This window comes from Mercenaria mercenaria, chromosome 15, assembly GCF_021730395.1.
Source record: "Mercenaria mercenaria strain notata chromosome 15, MADL_Memer_1, whole genome shotgun sequence".
Classification (NCBI taxonomy): Eukaryota; Metazoa; Mollusca; class Bivalvia; order Venerida; family Veneridae; genus Mercenaria; species Mercenaria mercenaria.
Genome location: NC_069375.1, coordinates 62599479 through 62620354, shown reverse-complemented (window position 1 = coordinate 62620354; position 20876 = coordinate 62599479). Strand labels below are relative to the sequence as shown.

At 32.5% G+C, this 20876-nt stretch overlaps 1 protein-coding gene across 5 annotated transcripts in view; it reads right to left on the bottom strand.

The window, feature by feature from the left end:
• Positions 1–12357: 12357 nt before the first annotated feature.
• Positions 12358–20876, bottom strand: part of LOC128549122 (CCN family member 1-like) — an 87806-nt gene continuing 79287 nt past the window's right edge. For all 5 annotated transcript variants that reach the window (XM_053525429.1, XM_053525428.1, XM_053525425.1 and 2 more), the window contains exons 2-6: positions 19511–19715; positions 18526–18685; positions 17268–17428; positions 16452–16642; positions 12358–15299 (exon numbers count right to left, since the gene is read on the bottom strand). In XM_053525429.1, the coding sequence (XP_053381404.1) occupies positions 15009–15299; positions 16452–16642; positions 17268–17428; positions 18526–18685; positions 19511–19715 (1008 nt within the window). In that variant the 3' untranslated portion in view covers positions 12358–15008. The remainder of the gene's footprint in view (positions 15300–16451; positions 16643–17267; positions 17429–18525; positions 18686–19510; positions 19716–20876) is intronic.

The following is a 20876-nucleotide window of genomic DNA, read 5'->3' as shown; positions in this document are numbered from 1 at the left end:
CATAATAATTTTTTACTTGATAACATCTCTTGATGTTCGATTTTTTATAACATTGTACTGGATACGCTCATCTGCGTGTGACAGCATGGCATTGCATTCATTTAGATTTAATCACAACGAGGCCAACAATGAGGACTGCGTTCATTTTAAACTGAAACTAATACGGTAACTGATGATGAAATACAAATGTTCCAAAATTTGACCATGATAAAAAGATGTGGCGAGGACATGGTGGAACTGTTTTCTATTTCTAACCATTATTACATTTGGAAATGTCTTTAGGTTATAATACACTAAATAGTTGTTGTTCTTTATTCTATATAAAACTGACCTATTTCCAATGACCGCAGCACACATCAGGACCCATTTTAAATTTCTGTAACTTACATTTTCTTGAAGAATATTGTCAGTGTTAACTAAAAATCAAAAGAAAAGTGGGGGTCATATTTGATGCAAGAAAAATAATTTCAGTCAAACACAAACTGCAAAATCAGCTAAAATATGAGACCCCAAATTATACTGGTGGTGTATGGTCTAAGTTTCCATGAAAATATTTGTCATGTTGTTATTTCATTATGAAAATGCTACCAACATGTCAAGCATAGATCTGTCATGCGATTCTAGCCAAAAAATTGCAAAGAAAATAAGGAAAATAGCTCTACAGAGCAAAAAACTGAGGACTATTTGTGTCCGCCATTATGCGACTACCATTTTTTTTTCGCGCCATTTTTCTATTTAGTGTCTGTATGCCTTTAGATCCATTCTATTATAGTTATAATTGAATTGTCAATACAATAAATTAGCTATTATCTCTAGCTTGATCCAGGTTATAATATCCAACTTGAGGAACAACACAAGACTCAAAAGCAGCAAATTGTGAAAATGCGAGACTGGAATTTATTTCAAGTCAAAGAGGTGCTATATTGAGTGTCTTATGATACACAACCATTTCTTGTTTGTTTTCATTCCAGGAAAAATGACTAAAGGCTTTTTCAAAGCTCGTAAAAGTACTTAAGGTAGTTCTGCACGTTTGATAAACTAGTTGTGATTGCGTAACGCCATTTATCCGGAAAATACAGAATAAAGCTTGGATTCGGTGTACGGAAATGAAAATCATTTAATGAAATAATGGCAACCTGTGAGTAAATTTGTTAAAATGGAACTGTTGCTATCTTTCTTAAGTTGAAATATGATACTTAAATATCTGACACGTTAAATAATTCAAAATGATATCTTAAAATTAGCGTTGAAAGGATTGTTCACTTTTATCATGTTCAAATAACTCCAAAATAAGCACATGAACCTATACATTTTATTTCACCCCATAATAGATCATGTGTTTATTTACCACTGTGAGACGTTTCAATAAAATCTACATTGTAGAAAAATTTCTTTTCTCGGAAAATATTATGAAACTTATGATTTTTCCATAGATTCACATTATGAAACATTGCGTGAAGTTTCTAAGTATATTCTGAAAAAAAAAAGATAATAGTTAAGGGTAGATTTCTCGGAAGCTCAGAGCACCACAAACACAGCCTCAGGGGAAACGCATGCAAAGTAGGCCTACAAGAAAAAGAAGCTGTAACGGAAAAAATATAGACGGGTTGCTGAAGTTTTGAAAAATCCGAGTTTAATCAAATTCTACATTGTAGAAAAAGTTTTGATCCGAACGTGCAGAACTAAATTAAGACAAAATATCTATTTATACCTATGTAGCCTCGTAGTCATTTCTGGATAACAGTACATATTTCTAAAACGGAAGTTATATACATGAGTTATGATGATACCAGCTTTGTAGAAATAACAAGAGTTAATTAATTTAATGCTTCATTTTGACAAGTTCTACAAAACAGCAATGTGGAAGTGATAAATGCGTATATAACGCAAGACATTAAATAAAGAGTTTTTCCAAAGAATAAGTGAAGAAATGTTACAATGATATATGTGTTTACCGGATTTAACAGTATTTAAGAAGTGTTAGCATATGCTAAAACAAATTAATTTTAAGAGTTTCCTGAATTCCATACAGTAAGTGAGTATTTTCTTGCCAATGCTGCCAAAATTTTGATAATTGTGCCTAGTTCCTTTCAAAGCATTTATAAATAACGATTTGGATGTGTACTTTAAAGGGGTATGCTACCGGATGTACAAAAAACACCTACGTGTTTATGAAGCAACTTGCAAAGGATATCAAAGTGACATCTATAATGAATCTGTAAGTGATAAATGAAAATGATGTTATATGGAAGTCTCGTTATATTCTAAACAATGCCATTGTTTGTTTGTTTGTTTTTTTCAGTAGATAACTTCAGACTACTCGTATGAGTGTTTTCTATAAACATACTGCCTATAAATACCTTTGAGTTAGTATCTGTTTTATTTTTAGCATTAAAACAAAACCGAAATTTCGAAAGACTATTTTCAAACAATTGCTTCAGGCAACATGAGACTAAAGCGCCCAGGAAATATAAACATTTCAATTGGTTAAAGTGACATTTGCTTTAGAATAGCGTGACGTGATTGTTTAAATTTAGGTCAGACAAATCAAGCAATGTGTTCTTGTGTTTAATATTAACATACATGGTCATTTCCATGTGTAAACACATAATGTTTTGTTAGCACGAAATCCAGTAATTTAAAAATAGTTATGATAAACAAATTTGTAAAAACATAAGTCTACATTCAGTTTTGTGTATCTTATCAGGTCTGGTTAGAACGAGGCTAGCAAGCACCAAGTATGAGGATGCATCGGTAAATGCACAAGAGCTGAAAATGCCCCAGCTATAAGTATTGTTATAACCCATTCATTTTTAGCCTCCATCTGCGTGATAAAAGTTCTCTATTGTTTTCAAAACACATTTGTTAATACGGCAAGTTGCTGTACGCTCAAGTATCTATGCAGAACAATCAACCGTCCCAGCATACTTACATGTTGTTTCGTATTAACAATGACGGGGTACAAGCTTATTTTTCCAGTTAGCCGGAAAAGGAATAGCAGACATTCCTCAATAATTTTGTTTTCTATCAGTCTGTCTTAAAACAACTTAAATTGTCAACTAACTTATCTAACAGGAGTTTCATATGGCCAGTTTTTTATCGATTTGATGGAATATATATATCAGGTATTTGTCTAAATGATTATAATACAATTAATATGAATCATGTATACATTGATAACTTCCATTACAGTTTTATAACGAGTATTACAATGAGGGATCTACTTTTCAGATTATATTTACAATGATATGTTAGGGTCTGTGGGATACATCGACGTATGACTTTATAAATTTGAGATGTATTAATTAAAGACAAGATATTAGACAACATTTAGTTGTATCACTTACGTTGTTAGTGCTTAAAACTTGTCAGAGAACGATATAATGTACATATTTAACAGAAACGAAACGAAAACAAAATACAAGTGGAGCAAATATTGTAATAATTCTAATTATATAAAGGTAATAATTCAACAAAATATCTACACACGAAAACAAAAGAACAACAGTAGTTAATCAATTTGTTCTAGTTTATTGACAAATTGATAGGCACCTGAAAATAATATTCAGGAAGACACATCAATGACGTTCGTCCATTTAATCCAGTACGAACGAAATTTTCAATGTTTGTTGATGTTAAAATAGAACAGAGTGACATTTTATGTGGTCATTTATAGAACTATGTCAGGTCCTGCATATTAAATGGAAGTAGTCCGGCAGCATTTTTGTTTTGCCTGGTGATTTTAATTCTAAAATACAGCCGTATTTATACTTATATAGGTACGTAATTAATAATAATTCCCGCTGTTTGTTTGATATATGAATAGATTAAACAAGTTTTGGTTACGGATCGAGCCGTCTGACAGATTTTAGTTCGAAATTTCTTTGTCTGGTATTCGAAATATTCTCTTAGTTATTTTTTTTAATTTTGAGATGATGGTTTCTCAACATGACGATTTATTTGGAACTTTAGTGTTTATTGATCGTTGCCTCAATAATGAAACAAAATTGTGTTGCAGTTTCCAGCCTTTTTATTGTTTGTTTGTTTTGGGGTTACGCCGTTTTTCATCAGTATTTCAGTCATGTAACGGCGGGCAGTTAACCTAACAGGTGTTCCTGGATTCTGTACCAGTACAAACCTGTTCTCCGCAAGTAACTGCCAAATTCTCCACATGAATTATCAGAGGTAGAGGACGAATGATTTCAGACACAATGTCTAGCATCAAATCGTCACGTAGAACATACGCCAACATGGAGCGACCCCGCGATCCGTAGACTAACGCTCTCCCAAATGAGCTAAGCAGGCGGGTTTGTTTCTAGCCTTTACAAAATAAGTTAATTTCAATTTCATCATAACTTGTATCTTAGATAGTTTAATTGATCATAGAAGTAAAGTATCAGTTTTCTATTTGACCCGATAATGATTTTTTTATTGAAAACAAATATTTAGATTCAGTATGGATCAACGTGTAACCTGATCTCGTAATGATAAGTAAACACAATCGTGTGAAAATGATGTATCAGATGCTAAAGTAAAATATATAACATGAATATTCCAGTGGAGGATATGAACGATATATCTTAAAAGAAATTCAAATACCGTGAGTGTATAGAATGGTAAGAAGCTGTATTACGTAATTATGATTAATTCTCATTACATGTGTGCAGCATTGATGAAAGGTAACAGATGCAAAATTCAGTTTTATTTCAATTAGTTAATGAGTTGTTACTTGATGACTGAAGTATTCTCAAGAGGAATTTCTATTTTGAACGTGTTCTATTTGCAAAATTAGAAGAGCTACATCATATAAATGTAACGATTAAACTTACGTTCTTTTTAATTACAAGGGTCGTAACCATATCTTAATTATATAATAAATACTAGGAATCAACGCTAAAATAATGACGCTTCAGGATTCCTTTAGGATATTTCTTTACAATAACATCGAAGTTTCAGATCTTGCTTGTTTCTATTACATCACATCACATCGATAGAAAATGTTTACATATAGATGCGCTCACTCACAGACTCGCTTACTGACTCAAATGTGCTTCAAACAGATGTATATGCCTCTCCTTTTATATCGGCTTCCCTTAAGCTTTTCGTTTGAATCACAGCCTTTAGCTTGAGAAAGGATACAATAAAGTTTCAAGACGCAAAGTGACTATAATAAGTAAAAGTTCCGCGTATACATGTTAAACATGTCTTTTGGAGGTATTTTATACTCTGGTTTTACAACTGATAATAATTCTAAGGGAATGTCATATTTAGCAGGGTTGCTTACATAATGTTTACGATTTCACTGTCTTGCTGTAAAATTCGTCTAAATTCGAGTATCCCTTATCGTTATTTTCATTTCTAAACACCAAGTAAGTGATTCATCCTGGAGATATATATTACACAAAAGTCGTAAAAGTGACACTAATCAGAGACTAAGTATTGAACTGTGAATTGAAAACACTGATACTGACATTGCAAAGATACTACACAATTTTCTCAAATAATGTAACGTCATCTAATTTTATGGGCATACCGTTTCATGGACTTGCCCAAAATAAATAATTCGTGGGGATAATAATTTGTGGATTTCCGCTTTTAACAATGATTCAAGTAAAATAACTTGGAATTTACATGTTCGCGATCGTTTAGATTTAATCTTGTGGGTTAAAACTACAAAATCTAAGAATATTATTGGTAAATAGAACAGATTTCCTAGTATTAGGAAAAAAATTATTCCGCAAGAGATGAATAGAGTTATATAGACGCAACCAGAGCAACACTGCTCTAAGTAGGCTATCCACAAATTGATTTTCCACCAATGCAAGAGATGGTTAAAGAAAATTAAAACTATCTTCAGTGCAAAATATCCCCAGTCCTATAAAATCACGTAAAATATCTTCTTATCTCCCAATCATTTATTTTGTTTTGTTCTGACTCTGTAAGAAGTAGACACGATATAATGTGTCCATTAAAGGTGCATCCAATCTTCTATTTTTCTTTATTACACGTTTTACTTGTATCAAAGTCGGGCTCTTGAAATATTATGCGTGCATGGATATTTTTTTTTTCAATATTTTCATGGATGTTTTGAATGTACATATCTCTTTTAAAGTTTACAAAGGTCTTGTGAATATGCTAGAAATATAGATCTAAATATATTTTATTCCAAGTTGCGTGATGCAAAATTGAAAAAGTACAATAATAAGATACCTTGCTATAATGATTATTTCGCAAATAGTTGAAATCTTACGTTCGATTGACGTATACAACAACGTAACATTGGTAACGTTTTCAATGCTACTTCTGCTTCGTTTTAAAATGTTAAATACAAGTATTTAATATAATATAATATAATATAATATAATATAATATAATATAATATAATATAATATAATATAATATAATATAATGATTTGATAATAATTTCGACTTTGATACAGATTGTAGATCGGTAACTGTTCCAGCTACCGTTTATATTCTTGTATACAGATAATACAAATAAATTAACTCAGATATTGAAACGATCTCAGGATTTGTGATTTTGAATATGTCATAAACATAGGAATGATAGGAATGTGTATAATACATAATGTAATATATATATTATAATAATGTGTATTATATGTGTAATATATATTATAATAATGTGTATTAAATATTTTCGGCAAATGGAAAATATTTCAGATGCCAAAGGACATACCTTTAATTCATATTGTGTAAAAAGACTGTTGTTTACTTTAGTAGACAGTATGTTCAAGAAGGATTACTGATTATAAAAAGGTTACTTTTAGTAAAACAGAAATGTAACAAAAATTATATTTAAAGAATTTTCGTTGAAAGACGTTGAACATTTCATTACATTTTACGAACAAATTTGTGAATTACATGTATTTTGCTTTCGAGTTTGCGTTCTGAGCTTCCAAACGAAAATTATCTATATTTAGAACTTATTGCTTACCTTTGTGCAACATTTCTTTGGCATTATGTCTTTATCACTATAAGTGCCAAAAATACTCCGTAAATGAAACCATTTTCGTTAAATGTTTCTTGTCTCAACAATTATGATAACATTAAACTTAAAACAACACAAGAGCGAGGACTGGTAGTTAAGTGTCGGCCGTCCAACCCGGAGGTGGCGGACTAGAGTTCCACTACTCCTTCTCATATGATATAAACACTGTTTTGTTTCTAGGAAGTCGTCTCTCTCGAGAGAGAGGGAGTGATTCAATTAAGCTTTAAGCTGGCATCACAATCGTTAAATAAGTTAAACAATGCAGAACATGTTTTTTCATTACAATATCAGAAAAGTGTTTATTTGGACAGTCGTTCTTTCCCATTGCTGTTCCTGGTCATTTGGAATCATAAACTCCATTCAATATAGCTATTTAATGGGGTTCCACCTAAGCCTGTGCTACAAGTGAGGGGGATTTTGCATACTTCTTTACATCTCAAGAGCAGATTCAATCAACCGAGTCTGATTTCTTTTACTTTGCATTCAAAGGATACTCTTGTAGATTTCATTTCGATTTCAGTCAACTAATTATTTTGTTAGTTCTACATAATTGTTGCAATCATTTTTGTTATTAAGCAGAAAGTGTATCACAGTAAAAAGAGAAGCAAAAAAAGCAAGATTAATATATTATGTATCTAACCGCCCCTTTTTATACATTTTTGTATGTTTCGAAAGCTTTGTTGTTCTCATGTCAATCTGCAGGAAATAACTTCGAAAGAAATAAACCGTGTTAAGGGAAAATGTATAAACTGTATTTATTACCAATTCCATTTGTCAACTTCTAAAACGGAAGAATAGAACGTGTTCTTTTTTTCCAGCTACATCAAGCATACTAGCTGTATGACGAAGGCAATTATTAACAAACGAGAGGTTAATAATTTCTCTGAAGTGAATGAATGATATTCACGCGTCACAAATTTCGGAAATGAGCCTTCGGCATGATGCCTTTTTATCTTCCACAAACAAGGTCGACGTCAAGGCATCGATTTCCATTATCTTGAAGGTCATAAATATGAAAGTTCCGTTATTTTCTTAGATTTAATACGTATTGCTTACTTTTCTTTGCCTAATCTCAGTTGCGAGAATATTTTTTCAAATTCTTCCGTTGCAAACAAATTATGCTTACTGGAATAACATTTTCTTGTTGTGTTTAACTTCACGCCGACACAATTATAGGTCATATGGCGACTTTCTATTTAGCGTTTCATCGATCAGAAGGACCCCAGGTGCCCCTCCGGGCATTATTTCATCACAGTCGGGCACCTGGGTTAAACCTTTGACCTTCCGTAAGCCAGCTCGCTGGCTTCCTCACATGAAGACATCTACGAGTCAGGGCTGTTATATTTCGATCTTCTCATACCGTTCAGCACGACTTTTATGTCGTTTTACTGGTACTGTTTAGTTTCTCAGCATGAAAATTTCGGCCTGGGTGGTTCCAATACTCCCGCTTTCATACCTTTGGGTATTGTATAATCACCCCTTGGATATGGTGCCTGCTTGTTAATTTTGTCTTATGGCAGTTCCTGTGATATGCAGGCTCCATAACCTCAGATCCCCTTTCTAAATTCCAGTTAACGTAGTTCTGCCCATTGTTTTCTCGTTTAAGGCAAACCCATTATTTTAACTGGGGACCATACGCCGCCTTTAATGGAATTACACGCTAGTGCAACATTGAAGGTTGCATGTACACCGCCGTATGAACACACATGTACACCGCCGTATGAACACACATGTACACTACCGTATGAACACATCTGCGGATGTCTTTATTTGTTTTTTTTGTAAATTTAGCATGACTTTGTGTAACTGTTGAGTTCTGCTCAACTCGGGGCTAGAGGGCATGCACGGTAGCATGCATTTCTACTACCACCCATGAACAGGCTCAAACCAACCGAACTTGCAATATTTTCGTTTTTGTTGTGTTGAGCGACCTGTGGAGGTTCCACTTTTTTTTATTTCTTGCACAAGAGAATTTGTTATTCCAGGGAGAGGACCCCACAGAAATTCAATATAAGGCACTAGCAGGTAAGATACATAAGTAATCCTTACCATTTGACAACGTAGAAACGTTACTTTAAATTTGAGAAAAGATAAATAAATTACTTTATTACAAAGTGTTGCATTAATCAAATGGTTGAAACTTTTTCTTTAAATACACTTAAAAAACTAATAAGCAGTACGGTCAAATTTTTCGTTTACTTTCTACAAGCCCAAAAGTATAGCATGTTCACTTTACAACCATTCAAAAGCCTCTTTGAAATAAAGTGTGCTTATCAATTTGAATTCGTCTGTCATTGAATTACATTGATATCATTCCATTAAATACATAACTGCCTTCTATGACCTTTACAGTATCGAGTTCTGCTACTGAGAAACAACGTTATCTTTAATGTTATAAAACGTATTATTAGTGGAGAACATTCTTTCTCTTATCGGTTCAAAGATGTTATCAAAACAGAAATCGATATGAAAAGATGGTATTATTTTGAATCCTTCAAAATCAATGGAATGTAAATACAACTTGAAACTTGAAAACAGTTAATTTTCTCCATCAAAAGCATTAGATGAACATTTATCTTTCCATAATCACAAGTTAGTGTTTTTAAATTCCTTGGAAAGAAATTAAATACCCCTGTCTCTATATTGCTATCTTTGATATGATATGATACTTTAAGTTATATTATGGCTGTCACTCATTCACGAGAAATGAAATAGAAATGTAGTTCACTTAACCCATAACAACCTTGATTTTATTCCACAATATGTCAAATATATTTTATTTATTGGCCATTCTAAAGTTTCAAAAAAGTGGTAGTGGCTTTCCGGAAAGGGGTAGGCTTGCACCTGGGGTCGTCCTCCACAGCGAAAAGCTCGAAGGTCGCCATATGACCTTTGTATGATTGCGTAGTTGTAAGAAATCATCGAAGGTTGTGTGGGGAGAAAGTTAGTACGCTGAATTCATTTAAGCATAGTGTAGCGCCTATGATGATAATAAAGCATCTACATGGGTTTTACATGTATTCATAAAATCTGTTAAAAGATTATTTGGAAGCAGAGAATGCAATCAAGAAAAATAAATAGCAGACTCGGTTCGATTGGGTGTGTTCATGAGAGGTAATGAAATATGCAATACCTCTCACGTCCGCTAACACCGGCTTAAGTGGAATTTTATTACAGTATAACTGAGTGTACTCCATGTACTGTTTCGTACCAAGGTGATGATATAAGCACTACTTGTTTTCTTGATATATATTTAGCCTAGACGTTTTATGGTGACGTTGTTTCGATACAGTTTCATTCTAAATTACAAAATTTTCAGTGTAGATCTTTTTTATTGTCGTCTCAAATTTTAGAGAAATTTTCTCTGATTGAGAAGTAAAAAGGAACGTTATTTCAGGTTTTATCACTTTTCATGATTATTCATATTAAACTTTTGTTTAACAAATGGCCCGGTCTTGCGACAATGATCAAGCTGCAACAAACACACGTATTAGGTTAAGCGATATGAAATAAAAGATTTTCTCTTAAAGACTTCAAATGTAGAATATATTAATTAAATGTATTAATACTAATTAAATGTACTTTGTTTTATTGGATATATGAAATAATTGTGTATGTAGAGCTCAATTCATTATTTAATGTAACGCAGTAACAGTCGGTTGTTAAGAATGTATCAGTTGTTTCAGTGAAAGTACACATTTAAGCTGTGCTTGGATGTATATGTATTATATGCGTACTATTTTATTCTTAGTGCACGATACTGTTAGTACACATATTCAAGAATTTTTTTTTATGTCTACATAAAATGAAATTAGGTATTAAGTGTCTATTGAATTATGCAATTTGGATCTAGTATAATTATATTTAATTCTGATATAATTACGGTGGTAAGTTAATCGCAATGAATTACTCTTTAGCTATTAAGTACATAATACAAAAAATAATAGGCTTTAATCGCATTGTTTGGTTACCGACATTACCTACAAACAAGGATGCCAGACTGTCACAAAATTTATTTATTTATTTATTTGGGTTTTACGGCGCACCAACTCAGTATAGGTTATATGGCGCCAAACAGGACTACAAAGTTTGACTGTCACAAAAAAAAACGCCCGTCTAAATATTCAGTTATGTAAATTCAAGGGCCATAACTCAAGAGTGCCTTGGAAGATTTGGGGGTGATCGAACTTGGCCGATTTATTATGCCCTAAAACATTGTCACCAAGTTTGGTGAAGATCGGATGAAAACTGTTCGATTTAGAGGACAGACAAGGCTAAATTCACAGTTTTTCGAGTAATTCAAGGGCCATATTCCAAGAGTGTTTGAAACGATTTGAGTGGTTATCGAATCTGGCCGAGATATTATGCCCACAAACATTGTCAGCAAGTTTGGTGAAGATCGGATGAAAACTGTTTGACTTAGAGAGCGGACAATGCTAAATTGGCAGTTTTAGAGTTATTTAAGTATCACAATCCAAGAGTGCCTGGGGCGTATAATAATAAGAAGAAGCTATTCGCGCTTTTTTTAAATGTTTTATTCTGTTTGAATTTAGTATATATATTTGTGATGGATAATCACTCATTTCAAATATAACCTTTTCTAATTCATAGACTATATTTACAAACAACTCTGACAAATCAATAATATTTACACAATCGAAATCATAATTTGTAATAAAATTATAAAATGATAATAATAATGATAATTATAATTATTATTATTGTTATTACAATTATTATTATTATCATTATATTACTATTTTTTATAATAATTATTATTATCATAACAATAATGATAATAATAATAATAGTAGTAATAAAAGATATATTTTCTGAAAACTTAAAAAATTAATTGTTGTAATTATCATTATCATTATTCATAAAACCAATAACATTTGAACTACTTATAATATGTAAGTCAAGTTTTAACACAAAATGATAACTGCAGCATAAAAAATAAAATGTATTAGTTGTCAAAATTATGGTAGTAGAAGTAACAGATATGTAAATGAAAAACTAAACAATAAATAATTGATAAGAAATCAAAAAAGATAAGTTGATGCAGTGCAAAACAAGTGGCAACAAATGTACTTTTGAAAAAGTTCCCGTCACTAGGTTATTCTTTTGTGAACTAATATATAACATCTGAGTAAATGTTTGGTCCGTCCATGAACTATAAATGTACTGACCGAACACGAAATCGGGATGGACATTCAATAAAGAGAGGTAAAGATAAAAGTAAAATGAGTACATTACTGTCCTTGTACATTGCACTTTCTGTAAATGTCCTCTGCCATTGTATGCAGTATGCATACATTTCCTAAACTTATTTTAGAGTTATGCCCTGCAAAAGGACATACAATAAAAGGAGATAACATAAAAAGGTAGATGGGCATGGTTATGGTTCTTACAAATGACATATAATCGTGTCATGATTATCATTTGTGCGAAGTCCTGTTGAAATCTATATATACATAACAAAATTCTCTATAAACAATAAATAAATGAAATTAAAAACACAAATGCAGCGCAAAACAAGACAATACTTTTGAAAACGTGCACACCCACTATACTGATTCATTTGGCAACTGATATGTAATATCTGGGTAAATGTTTGGTCAAATTTATCCATGAACGACAAAGTTACAGACCGAACCGAAATTAGAATGGACTTTCATTGAAAATGAAAAGAGATAATTCAAAATGTAATATTGGTAGAATATGATCCATGTACATTTGAATTTTTGAAATGTTCTCTATTTTTGTATACAATTTTCATATATTCCTTAAGTAGTTTTAGAGTTATGCCCTTGGAAGGGGAGTATTAGATAAAGGGACATAACACAAAAAGGAGTAATGGTTCTTGCACATGTTATTTTCATCGTTGTTTTGTTATTTTAGGTATTTGCACTAGACACATTCTCATGTCATACTTAAGTATTGTGCCAGTACTCTATGAAATCCATCTTTCGATGACAAAGTTTAAGGTATAGACTGAACACGAAATCGGAATACGCTGCAATTTCACATATCCACTACTTGCAATGGACAAAAATCAGAAAAAAAGTTACAGAAGCTTGTTCCCGTTATATTTCCAGTGAAATTCTTTGTTAAAATAAAAAAAAATACAGTAAGTTACAGTTTCTTCACAAACATAAAACGAATATGTATTTTCTTTATTCTAAGTAAAACATTAAAATAGAATACACTTTAAACTACTTGATGCTTTTTCAAACCAACACTGCCAAATCAACTTTTCTGGTGTAAAACCAGACTGTTGCTACAGATTTATTTTCAGGTCTCCCTCAAAATTTAACTACATAGTGGTTTGCTTTAGCCATTGTATTCTATGGAATTAGGTGGTACTTCTTGTATAAGTGGCGATGTACCGACCCTAAATTTCTGTTTCAGACAAATTAAAGTTTACAACAGGAAGCATAAAATAACTCTTTTTGCATGTGACTGATGCAGACCTGATCCAAGCCAAGTACATCGATTTTAGCAATATATATCATCATGATCATAAAACGATAATTGTCGAGAAATATCTAATTTAATTTTTTGTTACGTCAATTATACCGTATAGCTTCTGAACATCCCTTATGAAATAGTCCGGCATATATAGTAGATGTCATAAAGTGGAAATACATTTTAAGCGCGAAACTCATTTTCTAATCAACATTTAATTATTTATGAAAACATGGATTATTTTTCTTTAAGATCAACAGTAGTTTTTTTTTTCTATCTAATTTGATCTATCCATTGATCAATGCAATTTATTATATAATATAAGGACTACATCAGTCGCCAGCAAATCGAGTTACATTATGATTCATGTCGTTTAACTTTTTATATTTCTCGGTTTGAGTTGAGGATCAATAAATTGTTTTGAATGTTGGTCATCTTTAAAGGATTCATCATTTTCACGTATCTAATCGACTTATACTTGTGTCGGTGCGATGTTAAACAAACAAAAAATGAGCCTGATTTAGTCGACATAGTGTATGACAAATAGCTATGTAGCTAACTTTTGAGATGAATCTGTACATCTTAGACATTGGGCTGTAAAATAACAAAATAGCTGGGGTTTTTTTCTCCAGTTCCAAAAGCATTATTACCAATAAAATGTATAACAATATTGCCTTAAAATTCAGCCTTTAGTTAAAGGTTAAATCACGTACATTTCGACGTAAGTGCCGCACTGTGTTCCATTGATATTCCGTTTGTGCACGTTGTCTGTATATTTCGCCATATCTGTGTCAGTGTGTGTTGCCATGTCTGTGTTTGCGATAAGTGTTTTACCATGTCTGTGTACTCTGCAGCGTAAGTGCCACACTGTGTTTCTTTGATATTTCGTTTGTCCACGTTGTCTTTGTGTATGCCATTTCTGTCATAGTGTGTGTTGATCCTATGCGCGTTCTTAAGTGCGATGCTGTGGATAACTGGTTAACAGTTTGAGGAATCTTCGTTCTTGAAACATGGCGTTTCTTGTTTTCATTTCATTACATATAAAGAACACTGACACAATCTTCATAATTTTGAGCTGATTAATTGCAGAATACATTATTTATGTATATGTAAACAAACTGTATGTGCTTGTTAATGGTGCATTTTATGAGGAGACGTTTTCTTTTGTGTTATCGACATTTGTGTCTTTTCGTCATAAAGAAAAGGTTTATTTCAACAGTTTCTAGTGAAATTCACATTTTACAAAGCTTGTGTATTGGAGATATTTGGATATAAGGGCATCGAAAGTGTAAGCAAACTACACGTATCATATCTATTTTAGAATGTGAAAAACGTATTTTATTGCCACGACTGTGTTCCATACACACAAAATGTTAACTAATACACCTTCCTTTCATATAACAAAAACAGTGCACATCACTGTTCATTTCGTTTGTGAAAACATTTCTGAGGTTATGATAAATAAATAATTATATGGAATATTTCAACAAAGGGTGCCCTTTGTATATACATGTTGCTTTTTTTTGTTTTACTTGATCCATTTAGGAACCTTACGTCTTCGAGGTCTGTGTGGGTCTTTTTTATAACATCTCTTATCACATCGACAGCTTTTTATCCACATAACGGAAAATGTCTCTCTTCGGCCGTCATTACACTGAAATTCAAGTTGTCGCGTTTTCTCTCGTCTAGGGTAGCAACATCGGCGTCGTTTACAATTTGTACAGAATTTTAGGTTCCATGCTTTTACACTGACACAATCTTCATATTTCAGACGCTGCTTTCCGGGCATTCTTGACGTCGGCGTACATTTTAAGTTCCTCTGTAAAAAAAAACAACATTCAGTTTATTAATTTCAAAGCAATGCAGTATTTTGCAATAGAAATTGTAATTGAACTATTCTGAACTATTACCTGCCTTCATTTTATGTCGTGTTTGCTTAACAAATTTGTAGTTTTCAAAACAATGCGATTAAGACAAATGCGTAATAATATCAATTTAAAAATTTAGGCATTTGTGTATATTGCATGTAACATTTTTGAATCTTATACCAAATACTTCCGGCAACAAATAATTCTTATTCAAGTAATTCTTATTAAAACGCTGTAGGTAAACACAAATTTCTGGTGTATGTAGATCCTCAAGCCCCTGTAAATTCCAATTACTACTAAGTCTTGTGCTACTGACTTTTTAGGTCATTCCATTGAGTATTAAGGTGCATTTACTTACAAAATATGTAAGTGAACGTCCCGGAACATAAAGCCATCATTAGACAATAATAATTTCATATGACAGCTAATTAGACCAGTTATAAAATCTTTTATTACATACACGTTTCTTTTCCCCGTTAAGTTACACTGGTACCGGAAACGTCAATATTTTTCCATACACTGACGCCTGAATTTCATATCGGGTGCGTGACGTAATTCTGTGTGTGTTGTTACACTATTTTTTCTATTTAGTTCAGTATTGTTAATTTTATTCAAGCTATTGAACTAATTTATGATATTTACATTATATTTATACGTGTAGATGCGTATGTAATAAACAGGTTATTATTTTTGCATCGGAAAATATGCACTCGTTCTTCAGCGGAACAATATTGCGCTCCTAAAGTCGCGCAATATTTCCGCTGAAGAACTCGTGCATATTTCCCGATACAAAGCTAATAACCTATAAATATTTTCACGTCTGGAGGACGCTTATTAAATATAATGCAACAATCACTTGTGAAAAGTTATATTTTACACGGGGTTAGTCGTATTAACAGTAAACACTTTTTTCTAAAATATTTTCAATCTTTCGTATTTGAGACTCAAAAAGTCTATGATTAGGACATGCGTGTATTTTCTACCATTTACTACCTTGGTATTGTTGCATATGTTTAGAAGTAACTAATGTGAACGGACAAATATCAAAAGCTGCGGTAACATTCTGACTTTGTATCTTAATAAAAACATAATGGATAACCAACCTTTTTTGGAATGATTGCATTACACTGTCTAAGGTAGCATAGTCGAGTCTCCACCGTCTCCTTACATTTTGTATCCGTCACAGTCCTTTTTGACACACCCACATCACACTGTTTAGAACATGGACTCCAATTGCTTGTATTTACATTACAAGACGGTTGTGTATACTGGTAATATTTCGAATAGTCGTTCTCTGTGAAACAAAATGTAGACATGTAACAATGTTTAGAATGCCGAGTCCACAAAGTAATAGCATTGATTTCTTGATAACATAATACGGAATATGAAGGTGGACTCCGTTCAGTTGTGGAAGTTTTTCCTGTATATTATCTTAAAAGGTAGAGGAAAGAAGGGGACTATTGATTATTACAAGCATCAACATTGAACTGTTTTACAATGCAAGAAGGCTGTGTATTTGGATGGAAGATCAATTATATATCACTGTCTGAAAATATTTTGCAAGAAGATTTTTAAAACTCACTTTGACTTTTAGAAAGAGTGTACACCCTATTTTAGCTAACACTCGCCACTGTTTTATTTTCAGATATTTTTTTCCGGTTTGTATTCTGCCATAATGGCATAGGCATGCCACCATTACTCTCATTTCTAAATTAGATACAATCTCCACTTAAGTAAAATGTAAGTAAAATAAACAGGAAATGTTTTGTATATAATCTGTGATACATATACATATGTAACTTTGCATCCTATAATTGGCAGCGGGGGCAATTCACTTCAAAATAATACTGGGCAGTTGGCCGATACCACAATATATTACTCTTCCATTCTTTCTACTGTCATTGTTTGTTTACACATACCCATCATTGTATATGCCCCTACTTCCAATGGTTGTCTGTTATCATTGCTGATATGTCTTGTACTAATTCCTTTGCCTGACCTTTCACGCATCGGTTCCTCTTGAATGTCACATGTCCACTGCTTGCAGCACTGACCGCTTACGGTCAATAGCCTTGGTCGTCTGAAAATAGTTCTCATTATGTATTTTATATGAGAGAAATAGATTGAGACCAAACTGGTAAGAATATTGACATTATTTTAGACTTTATGTAAATGAAAAATAGGTACTAAAATGCATCACAAATTAAAAACTGTTACTAAACAGATGTACACAAAAATTAGCAACCTTATCAAGTACGGGGTGTTTAAATATAATATATAAAAGAAAGACTTTGAAAATTGAAAATGATACCGTATAGTCTGCTTAAATCTATAAACTCAAAGGTTTGATGATTAATGTGATATATAATAATAAAAACTGTTGAAGGAAACGTATGATTGAACACTGTAATAGTTTATAAAATTTTGTACAATTGACCAAAATCCATGTAAAAACAATAAAAACATGCATATATAACGCATGTGATATTACATTTATCCAAATTTAAGAATATTTCAAACGAAAATGTCAAAGATTCTTCGTCTTTTTCAGTATCTGCTTTTGTCGTAATAGGGTGCAGCTTTTTATAAATTTTATACCTGTTTTCTCGCTTTTCATTTTTTTAAACACTGGTTGATATTTCCTAGCACAAGACGTTTGTATATTAACTATTCTTTATTATATGATATCTGTCACGCGTGTATTGATGTATGAAATATAAGTACAACAAACATTAAATAAGTCTTGCGTGAGCTGTCTCGGTCTGTGATGTAACTTATTGTTGACAACGCGTCTTGGGACTTCAGATAAATTTTCCTGTTTCCAGTTATTGGTCTGCTAGATAAAATTTCAAGATTATCTTTCCAATTTCTAATAGCTTGTCTGCTAGATAATGTATCCGATGTGAAATAAAAAAGAAAACGTTCTCATGACCGTTGCTGATATGTATAGAATTTTGTTCCTTGTAGACACTATCCTGAAAGCATTTCAAAGTTTTACCACGCTAAGAAAGATTATTATGAACACTCAATCGCCATGCAACAAATAATAATACATTTCACCTGTGTCTTAAAAGTCTTGACCTAATATCAAAGGATTCTTCTTTTTAATTCCAACAAAATTACTACGAATACAGTACATGCATCTGCAAGATATCTAAATTTCGTTTAGTATCTTACTTGCAATGTGTCTTGGAGGGAATTCTGTGTTCATCTGGGCACAAATCGACGCAACCATAGTTTCCATTCTGGCACGTGCACAGTCTGGAACATTCTGGTTTGAACTTCTCGCCGTCTTCATATCGCATACCATCCACAATACAAGGTTTGGATACATTAGCTGAAAGAAGAAATGGAAACGTCTCGAACAACTAGTCTTCAAGAAACAAGTCAGTAAAGCTGGGGCTTCATAGTCGTATCGACAGTGAATGCAGTATAATCACAAACATGTATATAAATTGCGTAGCCGTCACAACATAAACGATTTGACGAAAAACGTTGATATTCGGAACATTCACTGCACGACTGAAATACAAAAAGTGGCAATTCTACAGGTGGCACAACACGGCAAAAATGAAAATGTTGCAAAATCGGTTTGACTGACCCGGTTCCTGGACAGTACAGGAAATACATGTTATCACGGCTGAAATGCAAAACTGACAGTGCTTGAAGATTTATTACACGTTGCAATTAATGAAATAAGTAAAATTCCCTGACTGCTAATTTTTAACTGTATCATCTCCTGTACATCTCATTTTGTCTAAATGCAACAGTTGAAACAACAATTGCAGTTAAAGGAGGCTGATTAATATCTGTTTTAAATTAGAAAACACGACAAAAATCATATTGCAGTTAAGTACTTGTTTTATATATCGTAACTTTTGCAATGCAGATATGTAACGCATTAACGGTAACTTAACTTGATGCCGTATTATATTACCGTCCTCTTTTACCTGCAATGTTTAGACGCACCAGCGGATATAAAACATGGAATGAAAGAAAGTTTATTTTCAGAGTAACTCATCATCACTTCTTATCAAATAGCCACATTATCAATTACCAATGGAGACGTAAGTATTTCTGACTTCTGTTCATGTGTGCATTCTTAATATATGCGTAGACATTTCGAAATAATTACACAAGTTCTTATCAAATGTAGGTGAACCTTTGCAAATTCCAACTCCAGGTACGTTCCCAGCAGACATATCACAGAAAAGGTCCTGTTTTACATCACAAACGTCCTTAACATTGCAGAGATCGCCATGTTGTCTCGCGCACATGTAGCAACAACCACAACCATTTTTCACTATTGACACACCGACGTCACACTTAAGTTCATGTACAGGACACTGACATGGATACTGACATATCTGTAAATAAAAAAAGATGCTGGTTCTTTAAAAAGTTTATGACATGAACAATGGTATGGATATTGCTATATCCGTAAAAAAAATGAACACAGTTTTCACTATTGACACAACGACGTCGCACTATAGTTCATGTACTTGACATTGACAAGGGTACTGACATATCTGTAAATAAAAAATTGCAGGATCTTTAATAAGTTCATGTCATGAGCACTGGCATGGATATTGCCAAATCTGTAAATAGAACATTAAAAACAAATTTGTAACATAGGATCTTTAGAAAGTTCATGTCTCATGAACACTGCCATTGTAATGACATATGTATACATTTTAAATTGCATGTAAAGCTTTTAGTTACATTCATGTCTCGAACATTTTCATGAGAACTGACATATTTATGAAAAGAAAACTGCATGTAAGTGTTTTTTTTTATGTTACACTGGTTCTTTAGGTATGAACATTGGCATGAGTGCACATCAATTTTGTATTTAGACAAGTTTTCATGTACTGGACATAAGTGTGGTTTCAGACGTAATTAGATCAATACATGTAATCATCTATTTTACAGATTTTAGACCAAGTTCTTATACTATGAATTAGAAGTGGTACTAACTTATGACGTTAGAAAATAGCAAAGTAAAATTTTATTTCTAACATTTATGAGACAATACATACACTACATAGGCACTGACATGATGACTATTATATCCGGAGTTAAAAGTACAATAACTGGTTAAAGGTAAAGCTTGTAGTTTACATCAATTGCAATGTAATTTAAGTCCACAAAACGTTTCCTGTACTTCTGGTCAGTACTCTCACCTAAATTAGAAAGAAGCTCTTAAACTAACAGAAATTCAACTCGCACCAACAGAGTCAATGGTCAAATTCCACCGCGCCACACATTTAAGGACATCAGTGTTCACCATTACAGAAACTCGACTAATCTGGTTTGTATCGTATTTGACATTTTTAGGAATAATCATAAACATTTTAAAGTTACGAAATTCACGAGATACCGCATAAATATAAGTAGTGTCTACTAAGAAGAAAAGAATTGTTGTCAAATTAAAGCTTCGATATGAAACAGATATTATGGTAATAATCATTCATTCAGCGATAAATAATGCCATTTTACTGTGCTAAAGTCAACCTCGTCATGCAAAT